The sequence below is a fragment of the Medicago sativa genome, chromosome 5, assembly GCF_051527215.1.
Source record: "Medicago sativa cultivar Bolivia chromosome 5, Bolivia_mono, whole genome shotgun sequence".
NCBI classification, from domain to species: domain Eukaryota; kingdom Viridiplantae; phylum Streptophyta; class Magnoliopsida; order Fabales; family Fabaceae; genus Medicago; species Medicago sativa.
This window is the reverse complement of record NC_140753.1, coordinates 17,965,065-17,988,791: the sequence shown is the minus strand read 5'-3', so window position 1 is coordinate 17,988,791 and position 23,727 is coordinate 17,965,065. Positions and strand designations below refer to the sequence as shown.

At 34.2% G+C, this 23,727-nt stretch overlaps 2 protein-coding genes, 1 long non-coding RNA gene and 1 pseudogene across 3 annotated transcripts; 3 read left to right on the top strand and 1 right to left on the bottom strand.

Annotated features, from left to right (window-relative positions):
• Positions 1 to 3,449: 3,449 nt before the first annotated feature.
• LOC146920691 (alpha/beta-Hydrolases superfamily protein) lies at positions 3,450 to 8,698 on the top strand. Its single transcript, XM_085714119.1, has 5 exons — positions 3,450 to 4,012; positions 5,863 to 5,899; positions 6,053 to 6,289; positions 6,671 to 6,718; positions 7,806 to 8,698. The coding sequence occupies exons 1-5, from the start codon at positions 4,008 to 4,010 to the stop codon at positions 8,436 to 8,438; spliced, it is 960 nt and encodes a 319-aa protein (XP_085570245.1). The 5' UTR covers positions 3,450 to 4,007; the 3' UTR covers positions 8,439 to 8,698.
• Positions 8,699 to 11,051: 2,353 nt separating this feature from the next.
• LOC146920690 (uncharacterized) lies at positions 11,052 to 13,628 on the top strand. Its single transcript, XM_085711195.1, has 4 exons — positions 11,052 to 12,431; positions 12,573 to 13,243; positions 13,351 to 13,496; positions 13,540 to 13,628. Exons 1-4 carry the CDS (start codon positions 11,052 to 11,054, stop codon positions 13,626 to 13,628), a joined length of 2,286 nt encoding a protein of 761 aa, XP_085567321.1.
• A 396-nt stretch (positions 13,629 to 14,024) lies between these two features.
• Positions 14,025 to 15,493, bottom strand: LOC146920689 (uncharacterized). Its single transcript, XR_015010731.1, has 3 exons — positions 15,345 to 15,493; positions 14,462 to 15,201; positions 14,025 to 14,195 (listed from the first exon to the last, which is right to left on the bottom strand). It is a non-coding gene; the product is annotated as an uncharacterized LOC146920689 (long non-coding RNA).
• Positions 15,494 to 17,918: 2,425 nt separating this feature from the next.
• On the top strand, positions 17,919 to 18,785 carry LOC146920688 (secreted RxLR effector protein 161 pseudogene; annotated as a pseudogene).
• The last annotated feature ends 4,942 nt before the right edge of the window (positions 18,786 to 23,727 follow it).

Below are 23,727 nucleotides of genomic sequence, written 5' to 3'. Positions count from 1 at the left end.
AGGCTCTTGTGCCAAAGATTATTTAAGATGTTGAAATAATTTCCGCTGCGAAGTTTTAGATATTACATTGTTGGATTTTGAAGGATAAATTATTATTTATTCCATTTATGATTTTTAAGAAGTGTAGCATTCCGTTTAAGTTGTTAAACTCTGATTTTTATTAAGAAATTTTTATGTTGGGAAAACGGGGTGTTACAATGCAAACATTGAACGGTGTTTTGAATATAAAATAAAAAGTTATTTAAAATAAACATTACACTTTTTTTATAAGGCAAGAGTCCAATGACATAAAAAAGGGATAGAAGACAGTCTAATAGAGTTAAAATGTCTTGTAGATTCCAATCTATGTCAGGTGCTCATAAATATATTATTAAAAAAAGGAAAATATAAATACAAAAAAGACTGGAGGACATAAACCTAACCTAGTAAATCCACACAAAGTTTAGGTCAACTCAATCGGGGGATACAAATAAATAAAAACAACACCGGTGAATGTCTAACGTGAGTTCCCTCAAAGAAATAAACATTACATTAATTTTGATATTTAAAAAAAAATCATGAATTCCCTAAAAAAAAAACAAAAATCATGAGTTTTAAAAAAAATTAGTTTGTTGACTTTCTCAAATATATATATATATATATATATATATATATATATATATATATATTTGTTTTTGCGTACATAAGAAAATAAATTGCACAACATACGCGATTCAAATATTTAACATAGTTTTCTATATATAAGGAAAAAAAAATATTCAATAAAAATATTATATTAATGTTTTTTTGAAGGATCATTATATAGTTGATAGTTTTGATTTAATATTTTTAAACATTTGACGATATTAACATGTGATTATTTTTTATATAATTGCCACAATATTAAGAGAAGCACGGGACTATTCCTAGTTTTTTATAATTTGAGTTGAAGCATAATGTCAAAAAAAAAAAAAAAAAAAGAGTTGAAGCATATGTTTGGTGCACTGGTTTCATTCATTCATACTATCATATTTATGAGAGTACTCGAGAAAATAAGAATGGCAGGGGGAGAAGGAATTGAAAAAACACATGAAACAAGAGAAAATATCTAAATAAAAAGGTTTTTTTTTTTTTAATTCAAATCGAAATTGAAGATATCATATTCTGAATTTTTGTCATCATAAATTTTAAATTCAAAGATAAAAGGAAAGGAATAGAAAGGGGAACAAAAAAAAACTGTAAATGAATGCAATGGGGATGAAGAATTGAAGATGGCAGAGGTGGATTGTTTTTATGGCCGCTGGACATTGGGAGAAAGAAAGAAGGATGGGGTTAGAGATGAGAGAGAATGGAAAAATTTGTGAATGAAATAAAGTAGTATTCAGTGTTGTCGGTGCACGTTAAAAATCAATAGTTTCACAATCCAATGGCTAGAATCTTTTTAATTCACTCACTCACGGTGGGAGACCTATCATGCTCTCCCATCCTAGCCTGAGCCTTAACAAGTACTACTATACCTTAAAAATCTTTTACTGTAAGGTTCTCATGCCAATGCAAATTATGAAATGACTCCTTATTAAAACTTTGAACACTACAGCACGCTATCTTAAAGTTTCAAAGAAACGTTACTATATAATTTGGCATTATTCGATAAAAGTTTAGTTACTTTACTACTAGTAGCCACAGATCGTTCAAGTTGCACACGCATGAATCACACTTGCAAGTTAAAGGGAGTGATCAGAAAATACAATAGCACAATAATCCTTAATATTAATATAATAATAATAACAATAATAATATCATTAATATGATAATAACTTTTATTAAAAAATACTAAAATAATTACTATGATAATAACAATAATATTTATGTCTCCGTGAATTTAGCTCAGTTAATAAAAATAAGGCATAATATATGTAAACTTCGAGCTTCAAACCCCGGAAAACACAAAAAAAAAACAATAATATATGTGCGGGTTGTTTAAAAAAAGTAAAAAAAAAATTTCAACTATTCAAATTAATTATTAATACTATGGACACATAAATAATAAATTATGTTGTACCAAAAAAAACTATAACAAATTGTGAACTCAAGGAAATATTGATGAAATGATTTATATCTCTTCAAACTTAACTAAATATTTTGGGTTTGAATCGAGCTATTTGGAAGCACAACGTTAACATTTTTGTGGGACTATCGTTCATTATGATCCTACTAGATTTGATGAATTAGTTTTTATTGATACGTACAAAGATACTCCATTTACACAAAAAAGAAAAAAATTGTGAATATTTTTTAAATATTAACCTATGGTTAAAATGTCTTTCTTTATTCTTCAAAATAAGATGTATAATTGTACTTTTAGTTTTTTTTTTAGTATTATTACAAATGTATAATTACAGTCCCCTATATCTAAGTTGTGCAAATGAGTCCCTCAAGTATCCTTGTGTTGCAATTAGTTCCTTTTGCAACGTTAACAACAAAACATGGTGACATGGTCAAATAAGAAGCACACATTTCAAACATGAAGACACTCATCTCTAATTACCCACATTACCAAGTCTTGCTAGTGACACCTAATATTTTGTAACTCGACCAGTGAAATAACCTGATTTTTTTTTAATCAATCAAATATAAACACTTCTAAACAAGATGTATGTGTGAAGATCCTATTTTTTTTAAACAAGATGTATGTGTGAAGATCCTATTTTTTTTAAACAAGATGTATGTGTGAGGATACTATATTTTTTTTAGGAAACTAATAATCCAATGTGATATGTAGAGATCAAACCTCCTTGCACTGACTGAGATCCAATCATTGGATATACAAGCAACTTAATTTGCTCATATAAAAATTATATAGATTTGAGATTGAATATTTATAATTTTTGTTTTTATTATTGCTTCAACTAAAGATAATTTTTATTCAACAAATATTGTCAACTACTAGATGTGAACACATGCAATGCAATAGTTGTAAGTGAAATTAAATCTTATTTTCAATAAACCACCTCTTAGGAAAAGAATCATTCATTTTCCAATAAAAAATGCCAGTTAGCAGCAATACAACAAGACCTGTTTCCCTGTGTAGCTGACAACTATGAAGTCATGCAAATAAATATAAAATCTAAAGTTTTTATATTAACCAAATACCAACTCATAAAATGTTGATTCATCTGTAAGATTGTAAATACATTTTTTTTTTAATTATAAATTTATTTATTAACCTTACATGAATCACGAGGTATATTCTGATCGTAGTGAATTGACAAAATCAGACTCATCTAAACTTTTTTTCAATAAAAATATATATTTTTCATATATGAAATTAAAAATGAAAAACCTTTGTACTTCCCTTTGAAAGCTTCAATTTCACTCTCTCTATTCTCTTGACATCACTACACTCCACATCTTCTCACTGTACTACACTTTCATACTTCCATAACTAGTTTCTGCTGCAACATTAACACCTCACTCTCTCTCTCTGAAAATCTCTGCAACTTTCAAGTGGGGCTAAACCAAAAAAAAAATAATCCTATTCTCATCATCACTGTACCCTGCAACTCCACCACCTCTCATCACAAACCAACAAAAAAAGTTCAAATTTTGAAGTCTACCCACAAATTATTATAGCATAAGGTTCAAAAGGGCCATTTTGAAATTTTCTCTAAGTCTTTGTATTCAACAAATGAGTTTGTTTTGTGTTGTGTGATGAATGGGTTGCATGGTGTCTTCTTTAGCTTCAAAATTTGCATTTTTTTCCACCTTCACCACCAACGTATCAGCTGAAGAAGAATGATGACGGCAAACTCACGGTGGTTTCCACCGCTTCTCCGATTCCTCATCCTGATGATAACTCATTGGATGTTCTTCTTGTTGACACAAAACATGGAAATAAGATAGTTGCTTTTTATCTTAAGAACCCTTATGCAAGATTAACTTTGCTTTATTCTCATGGCAATGCTGCTGATTTAGGTCAACTTTATGATCTCTTTGTTCAACTTAAGGTTAATCTCAGAGTTAATCTCATGGGGTTAGTGTCTTTTTTTCCTTATGTTTTTCAAATTAATCATGAAAAAAAAACATGAATTTGTTTTAGTTTGCTCATGTTCATGTTTATGTTCTGTTTTTTTTTTTTGTTGTGTTTTTGTTTTGTGTGTTTGATGTTTTTGTCTGTTTTGTCTGTTCACAATTTTCACTCTATTCAAAAGACATCACGTTAACCACTGACCCTTGTTTTGTATTATCTTGATGTGTTTTACTCTTTCTCTTTCTTATTAGGCAACAAAAATATAGTTTATTTGGTTTTAGTGGGTTTTGTTAAGTGTACTAGATCTGAAACTATTATGTTAATCTATGCATTGGTTTATGTTTTTATTTGTTTATGACTTATCTACATGTGTGAGTATGTGTTTTAGATCTGGTAGTGAATGTGAACATGTGTGTAATGTGAATGTGATGTGCATGTTTGGTATAAGGATTAATTAGTCGAAATCACGGTGGTTCAAACTGATTTTGCAAAAACTATGCAGTGTAGCTTTTACAAAATCACAGTGTCCCACCGTGATTTCGAGTAACCACGGTGATACCATACATCAAAGAAATGACAATGACAATGTGAATGTCTTTTCTTTACTGTTTCTTTTCAATGCAATAATAATAACAAGTAGAAAGTAGATGAAGTTAAGGCTTCTGGCACCAGAGGGTGTCTTCCCTAAACAAACAAACAAAAAATGAAAAAGTTAAAGTGAAAAGGAAAAGGAAAGGGAAAAAAAAAAAGCAGCATGTATTTATGGATTCTGAAACATTGATAAAGATTTTACCTTTGTTTAGATTCTATTGGCCTAACTTTTTCTTCTTGGTAGTTTGTAGCAATTTTTTCTGAACTTTCTTTGTCCTTTGTTTTACTTTCTTAATTTCTTTCTTATCAGTTTAAAGTTTTCCAGTTTTTACCCCTACATGGATGTGGACATAGCATAGAGTTTTTTGGTGTTTTTGTGGGGATGGAGCCCTTGGTGTTCTTTGAAAGCTTTTAATTTTCTTATCCCTACTACCAACATTATTTTCCTTTTAAAGAATTAGAATTAAAGAAAATGATAAATGTATGTTTGGTTCCGGTTTTTGGAGGAGGCAAAATTGATTCTGGAGATGTATATTTGATTTTGACATGTTTGGATGTTCTCGTAGAATTGTTTTTGCCTTCCAGAATTGACTCTAACTTGATGCGAGAATTCGGAGCTTTTGTTTCTACAAATGATTTATAACTTTTTAGCCTCAAATTTATTGTTCAACCCACTTTTACATGAATGTATCAAAACATAAGCCGCTTTACATTTGATTTACTATTAGGCATAATAAATTTACAGAATCAATTCATTGGAAATTAATTTGTCTCTGCGAAACCATACACACGCTAAACATTTTCTCATCTTACATCTTTGAATTGTTGTAATCTTTCATTATCTCTCTATCCTGTAATAATATACTTTGCCATTATTATTGATTTGAAGTTCCCTATTTAGTTTTTCTATAAATTTATAGTGCATATTTGAGTCACATTTACTTTAGAAGTTTCATTGGAATATGCTATTAGTTATTAGATCTTGAGCTTCTACTTAAAAAGTGAATATGTACATTGGTCCATAAATGGTTTGGTTTACATCAATCTAGTTTGCCAATTGACTCTGACAGTCTATAAATTTGATTCAATTAAGCACATAATAAGGACTTGATTGAATCAATTTTGAACATCAATGTGATTAATTAATATAAATAGTCTCTGAAAAAATAATTTTTTGTTCTTCAATCATTTGAATTGCCAGCATTTCTAGACTAAAGCTGAAAAGTTGATGTGTTTTTTAACGTTATTTTTTCTTCCCGCAGGTATGACTATTCTGGATATGGTGCCTCTACCGGCAAGGTAGGCTATTCTTTGGAAAATACAACTATAGTTAGTTCTGTTGCAATGATGGACCGCACGCGCGCACACATACGCACAAAGCACAATTCTGTTTTGTTGAAATTAAGTTCATTAACAAATAGATAGTAATGCTAATACTTTCAAATTATGCAGCCTAGTGAATCCAGCACATATGCTGATATAGAGGCGATATATGAATGCCTTGAAACCAAATATGGAGTTGGCCAGGAAGACGTAATCTTATACGGGCAATCAGTTGGAAGTGGACCAACATTGCATTTGGCAGCCAAGTTGCCGAGGCTGAGAGGTGTGGTTCTACACAGCGGCATTCTTTCTGGTCTTCGAGTTCTCTGTCATGTGAAGTTCTCTTTTTGCTTCGACATTTATAAGGTAATAGGAGAATCGAACTATTTAATAAAATTAAACTTCAACTCTTCATAAAATTTTTAGTGACGTTGATGAAGACTCATTTTTTAAGATGCATTTGGAATTTGAGTTAACTAAAACTTACTTGACAGCTCATTGAAAATAATTTCGATTGAATTTCGCATTGTTAACCTACAAAATGCAAATGATTAAATTATATATTTTGGTACAGATAAAAAGAAAAATGTGTCTTTCATTTATTAACGGCCAACAACTTAAATAATAAAAGTGAGTTTCGGATTAAGATGCCTAGTTTTGTATACTTAGGAGATATAAAATGAGTATAATATTCTGTTTTATCAATTCGTATGATCTAATTGTTTTTTCCCTTTTCCGACCATGCAGAACATCAACAAAATAAAGAAGGTCAAGTGTCCTGTCCTTGTAATACATGTAAGTAAATGATACAATGCAATCATACTTCTTTTCGTCTTCGTATTTATTTCTTTTGACATTCAAGGCAAGTAGTAGACATAACAATTATTGTGCATAATGATTGATTCTCTAGTTTTGGATTTTATACTATACATGGATAAAGCACACTTTCCACCATCCTGCTTGAATTTCATGGTAGCTAGGCCTTGTGTTCTTTCTCTAGTCGTGCACAACATTAAAAATGAACCAATTTTCCATTAAGAGAGGTTGTCTACATAGATTAACCAATGCCATAAAATCCAATGGTGTTAGATTTATAGATAGACTATTTACGTCATTCTCTATTGGTTGATGGCCTGTAGATTTTAAGGTCTACCGCCTCTAACAAATGTATTTTCCTCCATTTGATTAACTCTCCTTTCTGCTTCCGTACATTTACTTCTGTACAACATTGTCGATACGGTGGTGGTGCAGTAAAATGTTGTTTTAAACTTGTGTGATACTTCTCTAGACTCAATTATAAGCAAAAAATAGCTTGAGTTTGTTGGACTCGAATATATGCAAATGTCAACTAATATATATCCACATTTAATGTTGTTATTCCAAAAATACCTTAAATTGATCCAGTAATGTTTTGAGGAGATCACCATCATAATTAGGGGTAGGTTAGTAAATGTGAGAAGTTCTAGTAACACTCACTCTAACACTCTCTTTCCAACTCTTAACTATTTTATTGGATGAAATGCACATGTGTCTCACCATTTTGGAACTAGATCCCACATCTAGTGTTGGGCTCCACATGTATTTAACACAATAAGAGAGTACTTTCTATTGCAGATCACATGTGAACATTACTTCATTTCATCCATTTTAATTGCATCCTATAGTTGACATTTTTTTTTTTCTGTCACCTCACTAGTTTATATGATAAATACATTGAGGAAATTTTTGTTTCTTCATTCAACTCCAATTAAATCATATCATCTGCATAAAATATGTATTGTACACCTAAAATTGTAGCATGTTTAAAACAGAAAAATACATCAAAACTGAAAATTTAATGAGAACGAAAATGTTATGATGGACATGCTAAATTATTTTGCAGGGTACAGAAGATGACGTAGTCAATTGGTTACATGGCAACCGACTATGGAAAATGGCAAGGGAGTCATATGAACCCTTATGGATCAAAGGAGGCGGTCATTGCAACTTAGAGCTTTACCCTGATTACATACGCCATCTATGCAAATTCATCCAAGAAATGGAGAAGATGACAACTGAAAAGCGCCTCAAAAAGATCCGACAAAGTCTGGAATCAAAATCAAAGTCGAAATGTTGCTCCACATGTACATGCCCTAGTATGAAGTGTTGCTGCAGCTGCAAATGCAAGTTACCTAAATGCTCTAGCTGCTGCAGCTGCATAAATTTTTGCTGCTGCATATGCAAGTTACCTAAATGCTCTAGCTGCTGCAGCTGCATAAATTTTTCCCTATCTATCAATTGTCCTGATTGTTGCTGGAAACCTAGCTGTATCAAGTGTTGCCGCTTACCGAAGTTCACAGATTGTTTTGGATCAACATGCTGCACAAAATGCTCAATGCCTAGTTGTTGTTGTCCAAAATGTTCATTGCCTTGTTGCTACCCTAAATGTTCAAGACCAAGTTGTTGCATGAGTTGTTTCTGTTGGCAATGTTTTATGGGAAAACACAGTGGAAGAAATGGAAAACAAAGAGGCTAATGGTTATAACATTGGAATGTATAGATGCATGGAAAGTCTTTGGTAACACACCATTTAATATTGTGAAGTGGTGTTACAAAGAGGAGGAAGTAGTGGATGGCAATTGTAGGGGGGGTGATATAGGTGATGGAATCATATATCTTCTATATATTTTTGGGTTATTTAGAGTTTCTGAAGTTCTATTGGATTTTTTTACTCATAATCATAAACATTGGTGTGTAAATTAACTTTTAAAGTAGTTGAATTGTTTGTATCTTCAATTCTGTAGCCTTTTTGAAGACTTTTAAATTAACTTTTAGTTATTTTAGTCCTTGCAAATACCACTTTACTTTTGAAGAACAGTTTAAATATGAACAAATTTTATAGATATTAAAACAAAAAGACAAAAAAAAAAAAAGTTGTATATTTTGCATAGACAAGAAATATACTTATGCCTTTTCAACATGCATCATATGCTAATAAGCATTTTCTGTGTTGTGTGCATATAATATATTGCACAAAATGTGAAATCCATTGATCCTAATGAGAAGCCTCTCACATTTTCAAACAAAAAATATCTCAACACTTAACCAACTCCTTGTTGGCTTTGTAGTTGTATGATTATTAGGAACCAAATGGAAATGCTGTCTTGATTTGCTTTAAGATAACTAATGTTTATTTTGTAATAGTAACATGCAATTTTATTCTTTTTCAGTATACCTGGAAATGTATTAAGGTTTTGTTATTCTCTTTTCACATAAACAACAGGACATGTTAGTAGCTCTTGGCAACAATAAATTATTATCTGCTTGTTTTCTAGGTTGCTCTACAAGGTTATCAACAACATCACTTAATTGATTTTGCAAAGTTTTAACCTTCTTATATTTGGCTATTAGGCTAAACTCATGTGCTTTTCTGAATACTATTATGTAAAGGCCATTACTTTTCCCACTCTTGGAGTTTCTCGCGTGTCCTATTCAAATTCTAAAATTGGAAATGTTTCAACATGTTTTAGAGGTTTTTATGGGGTATTTATGCCGTTCGGATTCTATAATCCAAATTGCATAGGGCGCGAGAGAAATTCATAGGGTGGAAAAAGAAACAGTCTTCCGTAAAATATGAGATACTAAACCTCATTGTCTACAAGGCCGGACCAAGCCCACCAAGATAAGGACTTTAGGTGATTGTTGTACAGCCCCCCTGTTTACTCAAAAGCTCATTGGATTTATCGAATTGTGACTTTTAATTGACGTAAAATCTATTAGACGATATGATATGATCAAAGTTTTTTACATCAGAGCGTAACTCTAACTCCCGATTGACTAAGAAATTTGTCCAAATAAAAGATCTTATATTAAACCTACGAATAGAGACGTAATTTAATTTTACACCAAAAACTAAAAGAAAAAACTATTGATCAACTTTTTGTCAAAAGAAAACTACTCATCAACTTCAACTTTGCTCAACAAACAAGATATAAGAGTAAAAGAAAAGGAAAATTCTATAATCTGTACTGGAAATGATAGAAATGATTAAGTTTGTTACAGAATGAAATGCCATTTTGTTGGATATTTGTATGTTGGCTTCACTTTTGCTTAAAACAAATATTCACTTCAGATGTGGAACACAATGTTCCAACATCAAGAGCTGTTCTGTACGTTCTGGGCCTGACCTATGTTTACGCATGCGCATGCTTGATTGAAGGAATCCACACCAGCATGTGTTGGTATGAACCGTGTGCAATTATGAAGAGATCAGAACATATGTGATTTCTTACGGAATTGATGAAATGACTTAGGAAAGTATTTTTATGTGACTTTTAATAAGCCTATTTTATAAGAGTTTCTATATCCGTCCATTGCTTAATGAAGAAGTCACTGATCCGATCTGAAGCATGATTGAAGGAATGACACGCCTTGCTTCAGTATATAAAAGGCTGCAAGACCTGAAGATATTCATTCAAGACATTGTGCAACAAATAGAGTTTTTGTTTAGGTTTTGAGTCATACATATTGTGAGCCTTTCGTGTATCATCTTGATACATGTTTAGGACTGTGCTTTGAGTTGTAATACTGTGCACTACTCCGAAGCTTTTAAGCAAGGAGCTAGGTAGATTGTGGACTGCATCTAAGCTTTTAAGCAAGGTTGCAAGTTGTTGTTTTTCGAGGGTAAGCTCATTTGAATTGAGTCTGTAATTTGGGAATCACAGGGGATTGTGATCTGTTGTAAGGGAGTGAGATGAGATCTCAAATCTAGGAGTTCCTAGGTTGAAGTCTAGTTAGGGTAGGTCCTAGGTCTTAAGTGCAAACGTAGTTTGCTGAGAGCTTTTGAATACGGACTGCACTAGTGGATTTCCTTCCTGGCTTGGTAGCCCCCAGATGTAGGTGACGTTGCACCGAACTGGGTTAACAATTCTCTGTGTCTCTTTTCTTTCTTGTCCATTACTTGCTTTATTATGTTTGTATTTGTTAGCTTAATGTTCTAAACATCATATACAACATCTGTGTATCTGTGTCCTGTGTTGGAACATCGTTTGGAACATTGTAAGTCTAACGTGCCAGAATAACAATTGGCATCAGAGCAGGCACCCTGCCTGTTATTAGGTGAGATCCAGAGGAGATCTATTCTGGCAATATGGAGAAAGAAGGAGGTTTCGTTAACAGGCCACCATTACTAGATGGAACAAACTATGACTACTGGAAGTCACGCATGAGTGCCTATCTCAAGTCTATTGACAGCAAGACTTGGAAGGCTGTGATGAAAGGTTGGGAACATCCAGTTGTTCTAGACAGAGACGGAAATAAAACCACGGTTTTGAAACTGGAAGATGACTGGACACTGCCTGAAGATGAACTGGCTCTTGCAAACTCCAAGGCCCTAAATGCCCTCTTCAATGGAGTGGACAAAAATATGTTCAGACTAATTAAAAAATGTGATGTTGCCAAAGATGCTTGGGACATCCTAAAGACTGCTCATGAAGGTACCTCCAAAGTGAAGAGCTCAAGGATTCAACTTCTGACAACCAAATTTGAAAGCCTAAGAATGCAAGAGGATGAGACTGTACATGATTACTACATGAATGTCCTTGACATTGCAAATTCATTTGATTCTCTTGGAGAAAAACTGTCAGATGAAAAGTTGGTAAGGAAAATTCTCAGATCTCTGCCAAAGAGATTTGACATGAAGGTCACGGCCATTGAGGAAGCCCAAGATGTGTCCAACATGCAGGTGGAAGAGCTCATAGGTTCTCTTCAAAACTTTGAGCTTGTGGTTGATAACAGATCTGAGAAGAAGGGAAAAGGCATAGCCTTCACAGCTAACACTGCTGATAGTGAAGGACTGGAAGAAGGCATGGAGGATGAGAATCTGCCAGAGGACTTTGTGATGCTAGGAAGACAGTTTAACAAAATTCTCAAACAAGTAAGTAGCAAATCCAGAGGGAATGGGCGGAACATCAGATGGAACACTGACAGACAACAAGCTAATCAAAGGTATGAGAAAAATGATGAGAAAAACAGTCGATACAAAGGTGTGCAATGTCATGAGTGTGAAGGTTATGGTCACATCAGAACTGAATGTGCAACTTTCCTCAAGAAGCAAAAGAAAGGGATGATTGTGTCCTGGTCTGATGATGAAGGAACAGATGGAGATGTTGATAGTGATGCTGCTAAACGTGTCAGTGCTATGACTGGGAGAGTGGAACCTGAATCTGAAAATGAAGGTTCTGATTATGAGAAAGTAATTGTATCTTGTGATGACAGCACTTCCAGGCGTATGATGGAGCAGGAAGAAATCATTGATCAACTCCAGGAAGAAAGGATTGGTCATCTGACCAAAATCTCTGACCTAAACAAAGAGGGTCTAAGTGTAAATTTTAGTAAAACTGAGTGCCAGATCATAGATGAAAAAGGTAAAGTGAGCATGAAGGGTACTAGGTCTAAGGACAACTGTTATTTATGGATTTCTCAAGAACAGGCTCTCATATCTTCATGCATGCTGAGCAAAGCTGAAGAGGTAACACTGTGGCATCAAAAACTAGGTCACTTGAATATGCAATGAATAAAGAAAGCTATCTCTCTAGAAGCAATCAGAGGTATACCCAAACTGGAAATCACTGATGGAAATATTTGTGGTGAATGTCAAGTTGGTAAACAGACTCGGATGTCCCATCCTAGGTTGGAACATCATGGAACCACAAAAACGCTTGAGCTTCTTCATATTGATTTAATGAGACCAATGCAAGTAGCTAGCATTGGTGGAAAGAAGTATGTTCTGGTGGTTGTTGATGACTTTTCAAGATTTACCTGGGTAAACTTCATCAGAGAAAAATCTGATACCTTTGACTCACTCAAGGAACTCTGTATCCAACTACAAAGAGAGAAAAATAGAGGCATTGTCAGGATAAAAAGTGATCATGGAACAGAATTTGAAAACTCCAGGTTTCATGAATTTTGCGCAGAAGAAGGAATCAGGCATGAATTCTCATCTCCCATAACACCTCAACAGAATGGAGTAGTGGAAAGGAAGAATAGGACTCTACAAGAATCTGCCAGAGTCATGTTACATGCTAAACACCTACCTCTTTATTTCTGGGCTGAGGCTATGAATACAGCTTGTCATGTGCATAACAGAGTTACATTAAGAACAGGTACTACAACTACCTTGTATGAGCTATGGAAGGAGAGAAAGCCTACTGTAAATTACTTTCATGTCTTTGGTAGCAAATGTTACATTCTAGCAGATAGAGACTACAGAAGAAAAATGGATCCAAAGAGTGATGTAGGAGTTTTTCTTGGTTACTCTACTAACAGCAGAGCCTATAGAGTGTTTAATAATAGAACTCAAGTTGTTATGGAATCCATCAATGTAGTAGTAGATGATATGGTTAAAGAACCAATGCTTAACCACTACAAGAAATGTTGCATTTTGCCAGGGGCAGAAGCCCTGGCAAAATGCAGAAAGCCTTGGCAACTGGACGTTTGCCAGGAGTTTTGCCAGGAGCAGAATCACCAGCAAATCTGCTCATCGCAAATGAACCTGCCAGGGCTTTAGCTCCTGGCAAATGTGCTCCTGGCACAGGCCCTGGCTCAACCCCTGGCAAATTGTGTCAGCTTGCATGCAGCTTTTCTGGCGTTCTGCAGGCTTTCGCAGACTGTGTCAGCATCACATCAGTCATTTTCAAAACATGCCAGGAACATTACCAGGGGTTAACCCCTGGCAAAATGTGTACGAATTTAAAAAAAAACGTTTTTTAATTGTTTATAAAATCAAAATATTAAAATTTAATAATTTTAAAAAACAATTTTAAATTATTTTTACGAAAAATAATTAAATTAAATTATTAAAACAATTTTAATAAACGTTTTTAAATTGTTTTTTTATTTCATTGTTTTAAAATTGTTTTTATTTCATACCCTAAAAAAGAGATTCGAAAAATTCAGCCATTAATTAACATCATTCTAAAAAACCTATTTTACGTACCGATCACTCTAAGTCACCAAACATAAAACAAAACACAACAAAATCATTTGGCACGCAAAAAGTATAGTACCCTTGAGATAGATTACAGCAACGAACCAATTGGACTATGAACAAGCTATAAAGAAATAGTCCATTGGAAAAACATTTCATATATTTAAACATTACACAATGAAGTATGCTTACATGGAAATACTAAATTACATAGTGGCTGAACCATGACCAGTATTGGAAATAACATTTCATTAGACTATGACAATTACTATAAGAGAATGATGGCATAGTGGCATGAACCATGACCTGCACATAAACGTGTAACAATCATACACTTATCGGTTATAAACTACAGTTCATTGAGTAGTAGTACAATGCTAGTATGAGTTCAAATATATTATGATGTCCATTGATTTATATCGTCTGTGGCTTAATAACTTAAATCAAAATTATAGAACAAAATCAGCAGCAGCAAACAATGGCATCTAAGAAAATAACAGTTTAAAAAACAAGAATTACATGGCATGTCCTGCCTTTAGCTGACATTAATTAAAGTATGAGAAACTACTTACATCAGGGGTGCATAACTGTGTTGCGATGCGTTCTATGTGGGAAGATGGTATAACATAGGTTTAGGAAGATCCAAGTCAGTTAAGATCTTGTAGCGTATACGAGTCAACAACAAACCGAAGCTTTAATACGAGTCAACAACCAACGCCTAGATAAAACTTTAATTTCCTCAATAATTTCCCCTATCTCCCAATTCGAGTTATTGAAGATCTTATTATTTCAAAATTTCCAAAGGACCCAAATGATTGTATGCCAAACGAGCCAAAGACCCTTCCGGACCTTTTTATTCCTTTCTATTCCACTCCAACATTCCCTTCCGAAGCCAGTCAATTACAAGTAAAGCATCTCAAACTAATAATCCAACATTACAAGCTAAAATATATTATAGTTAATCTTAACACAATGCAGCAAATCTCAAACTAGTAATCAAGTAACTAATTTATATAAGCAAAAAGTTCATACTCTAACTTATATTTCTCTTCACAACAACACCAAAGCACTTAAGATCAGAACTTACACACGCAAAAATATTCTGGTTACACTAAAATAACTCAGAGCAAACTCAATTTCAGATTTGAACATAAAAGATTTAAACTCATTTTGAAAGGGAAATGAATATACCAGTAGGGAATGGTGCAAATGACTTAGCACATCTTGCTTTATTAAGCTCCAAATTCTCAGAAATAACAACAGAACCATCAGCTGCAATACCCCAGAAAAGGCCAATCTGTCCATTACCATCCTGTTCAAACATAACCAACATGTAGGCCATTAATACTAGCATTACACTTACACATAATAGCTTAAATATTAATAAAACCATGTAGTAAATTATAAAGAATAGAGATATAAATTATAATTAAAGTGATTGAAAGAGGGGCTTACTGATGCGACAAAGCAGTTCCATCTTTGTTATCATAGATGATAAATCCAAAACTACCATCAAGTTCTTTGAGGACTTGATCTGCAGGGAATGGACCCCTGTCACGAAGTGTCCTATAGGTTTCAATGATGAAATTAGCCTCATTGGTTCCCTGTTATAGCCCATATTGCATTAACATGCTTTACAATGACATTACTAGTTTAAGAAATTTAAGAATACAAGGTTCACTACCCAATTAAAACAATCTCCATCACTACTAATGTTAGTCAAAACGATCATCTTCAAAATAGTATCAAGACCACAATCCACACCAAGTACCTAAAATCAATCGATCCCAAAGTCTTAAAACTAAGATTAAGATACAAACCACTTCAAGTTCTCACTATCAAACAATATAGTCTAAAATATTTGTGAACCTAAATTTATATCAATTAACACTCCAAATAAATCTTATATACTTACAACTTTCACAACAAAATAACAAGTCTAAAGAAGAAATCCATTTTATATATATAGCCAAAACTAAACCTCATCAATATTTCTTCACAGGAACTCAACTCAATTTCAAAATAATTAAGTTTCAATCCCATAAACATTGATTTTCAAGCATAAATTAGGACTAAATTGGATTCTAATAACAACTTGGTATCATATATCCACTTAGGCCCTACTAGGAAGCTTAAAAATCATCAATTTTAAAAAAAGAACATGCTTAATTGGTGTCTTTTTTAAAAATCCGAAAAAAATATAAAAAACTTCAAAAATTTAATTTAGAGAAGAGGTAAACGATGGAACTCACCAAAAAGAAGAAAAGATATGAGATGGTCGCCGGTCACATTTCCAGCAACGCGCGGACAAATTTTGGTGCGGTGGCTGCCGGTGAAATGCTCCAATTGGGAAATTTATTTAGGGGTTTTGATGAGAAATCTATGGAGAAGAAGATTATGAACTTACTTTCACAAATGACACCCATGATGGCCGGAAATCGAGAGATAAGGTAAAAAAGGTGTTTTTGAAATCTCAGTAATCTTGAAAAAAAAATAGGTGGGCTTTAAAGAGGAGGAAGAGAGGAGTTCAAAGGTGTTGGTTTCATGGCTAATAGATGTCGGAGTATGTAGATCCGTCACCGTGAAGGTGGGTGGTTGTGGTTGTGTTTTTCGTGGAAAGAGAGATCGAAGAACAGAGAGGAGAAAATAAAGGAAAGATTTCTCAAGTGAGAGAAAATAGAGGAAAAGACATTTTTAAGTAGCGATGTATGCTAGGGATTACAGGCTTTACTGACCGAATGCAAGGCTTTGCAGTTTGCCAAGGGCATCTGGTCGCATAACCCCTGGCAAATGTCTGAACCGTACTGCATTTTCTGACCAAAGAGGAATCAAAATATTCTCGTTTGAATTTCAATTCCCTCCATGCATTTTGCCACAACTTCTGTGAGGGGTTGCCCCTGGTAACTTTGCCAGGAGTTTTCCCTGGCATAGCTCCTGGCAAATTTGCCAGGAGTTCTTGCTCCTGGCATTATTCCCTGGCAATATGCAACATTTCTTGTAGTGGTTGTACCTGGTGTTGAAGCATATCCTGAAACATCTGTTCAAGAGAAAGTAAGGCCTGAAGCTGATGAAGAACCTCAGACTAACTCTGAAAATATTGATCTAGAAAATGCAGAATCAAGTAAAGAACCTTCAATCAGAGTCCAGAAGAATCATCCTCAAGAGCTCATTATTGGAGATCCAGATCAGGGAATCAGAACCAGGAGATCTAATGAGGTTGTCTCCAATTCTTGTTTTGTGTCAAAATTTGAACCGAAAAATGTTAAGGAAGCTCTCACTGATGATTGCTGGATTGATGCCATGCAAGAGGAACTCAATCAGTTCAAAAGAAGTGAAGTATGGGATCTGGTGCCTAGGCCAAATGACATAAATGTCATTGGAACAAAATGGATCTACAAAAACAAGTCAGATGAAAATGGAACTGTTACCAGAAACAAGGCAAGACTGGTAGCACAAGGTTACACACAAGTAGAGGGATTAGATTTTGATGAAACATTTGCACCTGTGGCCAGATTGGAATCTATTATGCTACTTTTGGGAGTGGCTTGTATCCTGAAGTTCAAATTGTTTCAGATGGATGTGAAAAGTGCATTTTTAAATGGATATCTTCATGAAGAAGTCTATGTAGAACAGCCAAAAGGATTTGTTGATCCAAATTTTCCTGATCATGTGTACAAGTTGAAAAAGGCACTATATGGACTAAAACAAGCACCCAGGGCTTGGTATGAAAGACTCACAGAATTTCTGACTCATCAAGGATACAAGAAGAGAGGTACAGATAAGACCTTGTTTGTTAAGAAGGACAAAGGACGACTCATGATTGCACAGATCTATGTTGATGACATTGTGTTTGGAGGAATGTCGAATCAAATGGTTCAACATTTCGTTCATCAGATGCAGTCTGAATTTGAAATGAGTCTTGTGGGAGACCTGACTTATTTTCTTGGTCTGCAAGTCAGACAGATGGAAGACACAACCTTCATCTCTCAGAGCAAGTATGCCAAGAATATTGTGAAGAAGTTCGGGCTAGATAATGCCAGTCATAAAAGAACACCAGCAGCCACTCATGTAAAGCTATCCAAAGATGAAAATGGTGTAGCTGTTGATCAAAGCCTGTACAAAAGCATGATTGGAAGTCTCCTATATCTTACAGCAAGCAGACCTGACATAACTTTTGTTGTAGGGGTTTGTGCTAGATATCAAGCAGATCCTAAAATGAGTCATCTTGTTCAAGTTAAAAGGATTCTGAAGTACATAAATGGCACCACAAACTATGGGATTCTCTATTCTCACGGTGGAAGTTGCAGGTTGATTGGCTATTGTGATGCAGATTGGGCAGGTAGTGCAGATGACAGAAAAAGTACTTCTGGAGGCTGTTTCTTCCTTGGAAACAATTTGGTGTCTTGGTTCAGCAAGAAACAAAATTCAATGTCTCTATCAACCGCAGAGGCAGAATATATTGCTGCAGGTAGTAGCTGCTCTCAGTTAGTCTGGATGAAGCAAATGCTGGAAGAGTATGATGTTCAACAAAATGTTCTAACATTGTACTGTGACAATCTAAGTGCTATCAACATTTCCAAAAATCCTATACAACATAGTAGAACAAAGCACATTGACATCCGACATCACTTCATTAGGGATCTTGTTGAAGACAAAATTGTAACTCTGGAGCATGTAACAACTGAAGAACAACTGGCTGACATCTTCACAAAAGCCTTAGATGTCAAGCAATTTGAGAAACTACGAAGCAAGCTGGGTGTTTGCATCCATGAGCAATAGCAACCACTGTTCAAAATGTCAGGTACTTTTAGCTGTAATTTATGCTTTTATCACATCTCAATTTGGCATATTTTATGGCTAAAAAGGGGGAGTAGGTATGTCCTTGCTGTATGTTACCTGACTATGTACTTGAGGATGTTGAGACATCCGGTTCCGGCCTTCTGGTGATTTTGGTTTTTCTGATATTTCTGTTTGTATATATAAAAAAATAATAATAATAATAATATATATATAGGGGGAGTAAAGAATATCTGTTTGTACTCCTTGAGGGGGAGTAAGCTTCTGTGTCCCTGAATGTTCCTGTGGATGTTAAAACATCCTGATGGTTTGAGCTACTGAGTACTATATTCCTATTTCTCTAAGTAGCGTGTTGTGACAGTTGACTGTCTGTTAGGATGTACATGAATTTATTTTTCCTTATACGTCCTTTGCTGCATAACTCTGATCTTCTCTCTGATACCTTCTAGTCTGCTCATTTCCATATGTTAATTGTTGTGTATGGAAGCAGTATCTAAGACATGTAATATAATTCTTCTAGTCCTGAAGATATGTGTGAAGACTGAAGAACTATATTTTGGTATCTCTTGGAAGTCTGAGAATGTGAACCTTTCTTCAAGGAAGATTTTAATTGTGAAGATTGAAGGAAAGGTTGCGTGTGTTATCTCTCTATTTTTAACAGGTGTGGGCTGAATTTGTTTTAGCCAAAAATTTGCCAAAGGGGGAGATTGATGGATATTTGTATGTTGGCTTCACTTTTGCCTAAAACAAATATTCACTTCAGATGTGGAACACAATGTTCCAACATCAAGAGTTGTTCTGTACGTTCTGGGCCTGACCTATGTTTACGCACGCGCATGCTTGATTGAAGGAATCCACACCAGCATGTGTTGGTATGAACTGTGTGCAATTATGAAGAGATCAGAACATATGTGATTTCTTAAGGAATTGATGAAATGACTTAGGAAAGTATTTTTATGTGACTTTTAATAAGCCTATTTTATAGGAGTTTCTATATCCGTCCATTGCTTAATGAAGAAGTCACTGATCCGATCTGAAGCATGATTGAAGGAATGACACGCCTTGCTTCAGTATATAAAAGGCTGCAAGACCTGAAGATATTCATTCAAGACATTGTACAACAAATAGAGTTTTTGTTTAGGTTTTGAGTCATACATATTGTGAGCCTTTCGTGTATCATCTTGATACATGTTTAGGACTGTGCTTTGAGTTGTAATACTGTGCACTACTCCGAAGCTTTTAAGCAAGGAGCTAGGTAGATTGTGGACTGCATCTAAGCTTTTAAGCAAGGTTGCAAGTTGTTGTTTTTCGAGGGTAACCTCATTTGAATTGAGTCTGTAATTTGGGAATCACAGGGGATTGTGATCTGTTGTAAGGGAGTGAGATGGGATCTCAAATCTAGGAGTTCCTAGGTTGAAGTCTAGTTAGGGTAGGTCCTAGGTCTTAAGTGCAAACGTGGTTTGCTGAGAGCTTTTGAATACGGACTGCACTAGTGGATTTCCTTCCTGGCTTGGTAGCCCCCAGATGTAGGTGACGTTGCACCGAACTGGGTTAACAATTCTCTGTGTCTCTTTTCTTTCTCGTCCATTACTTGCTTTATTATGTTTGTATTTGTTAGCTTAATGTTCTAAACATCATATACAACATCTGTGTATCTGTGTCCTGTGTTGGAACATCGTAAGTCTAACGTGCCAGAATAACACATTTACATTATATACTAGGTAATGAGCCCTAAGTAACTAAGTTTCAAAAAAAAAAAAAAAAAATTAAGTTCGAAAACGAGTATCCAAACACTACCTTATTATATCAATTTTTGTTGACACTATATCATTGTTTTCTTCATTTGTTTTTACGTAAAATAGCTTATAGCTTTTCATTAGAAGTCAATGTCCAAATACAAGGTGTCACATCATTAAAATATTGGGGATTAACTAAGAAAATGACATCTCGTGCAAGAGTATGAGCAACCTCGTTCGCTTGGTCTCCGACGAAACTCAACTTTAGAGTTTTCAAATAAAGAGTTAGAACATCTTCTACACTCATCGATAATTGCTCCAAACTCGGAGATGTCATTGCTTCCTCTATTATAATAATCTACAACCTTCTTTGCATCCAATTTAAAGTTCACGTTTGTAAGTTGTAGATCACGCACCCAATGAATAGCTCATATAATGGTATAATTTGGGATAGAGAGTTATATACAAATGGTATTTCATGAAGATCTGCACACACTAAATTTACTTCGTACATCCATCGTTTAATGATAGCCGAAGAGAAATAACTAAGTAATTATTATCAAGTGGTTAATAAGCTCAATCAAAAGACGGATCGTTCGGAAGAACTTGAATTTAACTTTTAGGTGGAACAATTCTTAGTCTGACTATACTTACATCAAGAACGAACTTTGAATAATCAATACTCCCTTTCCATGAAAACCGGGAGGGTTAACACATACAAAAAAAAAAAAAAAAATGCAAAGATATTTGATGTGTTGGATTGCAGATTAGAATCTAAAATTCTCCATATATCCACAATAAATGTGTGAGATTAATTTCTCGTCATTAAACTACTTGACGAAAAATTTCATTGATTCTTTTTTTTAATATATGAGAATATCACTATATATAATTAAGAGTGTAAGGATCTCTTTATTTATTAAAAAAAATAAAGGAGTAGTATTAATATCTAAAATAAATTACTTGTTTTTTTCTTTACAACGTATGTGACATGAATAATATTCAACATTGCCTACACGCCACGATTTCGTACCACAGTTAGAGCAAATTGAATGATAAGGAGGCTGTATCAATAAAAACAGAAATGAAACAACATGCTTATTCTGTTCAACATTTCGTTCCAGCTCATAAAGGATGATTACCGAAACGCAAGCCATTACATAGAGTTGGCGACAAAAGATTAATTGACTTTTTCTCCTAAAAAGCACCGAAACATACAATGGGGTGGGCATGGCAAATGGCAAATTGACAACACAATACAAATTATCCATAAATAGAATTGGTTTTGACTTTTAACATAGGTGGATAGATGATGGACTGATGCTGGTTCAAGTTAATAAGCACTTATATAACCAATCTAACTCATTCGGAAACGGATTAAATACAGTCGGTTGCGGGCAGTCAAGATGAAGTCAGTTGATTATAGTCGGTTGATTATGGTGATTCACTTTTAATTTTTTTAATAAAATTTAACTTTGAAATTTGAACCGTCCAATTTAGATCAGACAATTAGGCTCTCATTGACTGCAGACAATCTCGATTGAACTCATTCTTATTACAAATGTTTGGGTTAGGATTTTCTACATCCTGGATGAAAAAGTTTAAGTCACGTACATTTCTATCCATCATTCTCATCTTTTATTTTCTCTCGCATCTTTTTCCTCCATTTCCTCCAAATCTATCAAACTCTCTACTTTTTATGCCTAAAGTTACCAAAGTTAACTCAAAGTTAGACAATCAATTTCCAATTATTTATAAGGTGAACGTTGAAAATTGAATTTCTGTGGTCAAGATTTCATGTAGTCACGCAGTCGAAACATTGATGACTGTTAGACTTCAAATTTAATAATTCAAAAGATACAAATGTAAATTTTTATTGTATTATTCTATCAAGTTCGAATCATAATTGTTTGATCTTAGTCAAATAAAACAAAAGTTGAACGCATTAAGAAATTGAAGGATGGTAACCCATTTAAACGGGGTTTAGGTCTCCCATACATACAAATCATGGTGGGTAGGGTATGGTGCGATTCCACTACATTTATTCAAGCAATCATCATCAATCAATGTAATAAAAGTAGTAATTGGAATGTTTCGTTGTCCATTTGTCCCTGTTTTTGTTTAGTTTCATCATGCAAACAAAGAAAAAACATATATGCACATGGACACACATTGATACATACTTAAATAAAAAACGAAATCTATGGAATAACCTAACAATTATTGCCAAATATATTATGTGGCAATCAAACCAACACTCATGGTACACCACTACTAGTTGACAACAACATTTTTCTACTCTTATCCACCCTCAGATCAAATCCATAAATTCAATACAATACTAATTACTACTAATCAAATCAAGCAATTCTTAAGGCGATTGCAAGTTTGCAACAAAGTTTGTTCCTATTGGATTATTTAGGAATATGAACATGTAGAAATGAAAACGACAGTAGTGTGAGGGTTGAGAAGTGTCGTTTGGTGATGATTTGTAGAGTTTTTTTTTACTTTCCAGCAATAATTGCGGCGAGGCTACTGCAACATTTCACGGTTCATTCATTTCATAAGCAAGCCAAGGGTGGGCCCACGCGGATACGTACTATGGGACCCACATAATGCTGGCCCACGAACCCTAACGTTGGATTCAGATTCACACACTTTGTGACTTTCATGTGACATGCTGGAATATCGTTCTCATGCCGCGGACATTCCCTCAAGGTGGCATTAGGGTGGGTAAGGGAAAGAATTCCCCACTATGGGAACGTAAGTTTCAGCCATTAGATCAAATGAAGAACAAATTTTTATCATACACTCTTAACACTATATATTTTTTGTTACTGTCTTCCACCACCATCTCTCTCCTTCTTCCACACACAACCAGTTCACGAACACCCACCCTAGTCTGCACTTTACGTTCACCTAAATTTTTTTTTTTTTTTTACTTATGCATTCACAAAAAAAAATTGTGATTCATGTTCTTAACTTTGATATTTTCCCTAATAATTCTTCCAAACCAAACCAATTCATGAAACCGAAAATCACAGGATAAGTTATTCATTATGTCTTCTCCATCATCTTCAAATCCCTTATTGGAATTAAAATGACAGTACTTGTGTTTCATTTCCATCATCTTCAACATTCAGAACATGCTATGATTTATGGACATCATAGTCATACCCAGATTTGATTATTATTATTATTATTTTATTTTTTTACCATTTTTACGCATAAACTATTAAAACCCTTAAAGCTTCAGCCACTTAAATAAATTTAGATTTCAATTTCATTAGTATTACAATCGACTG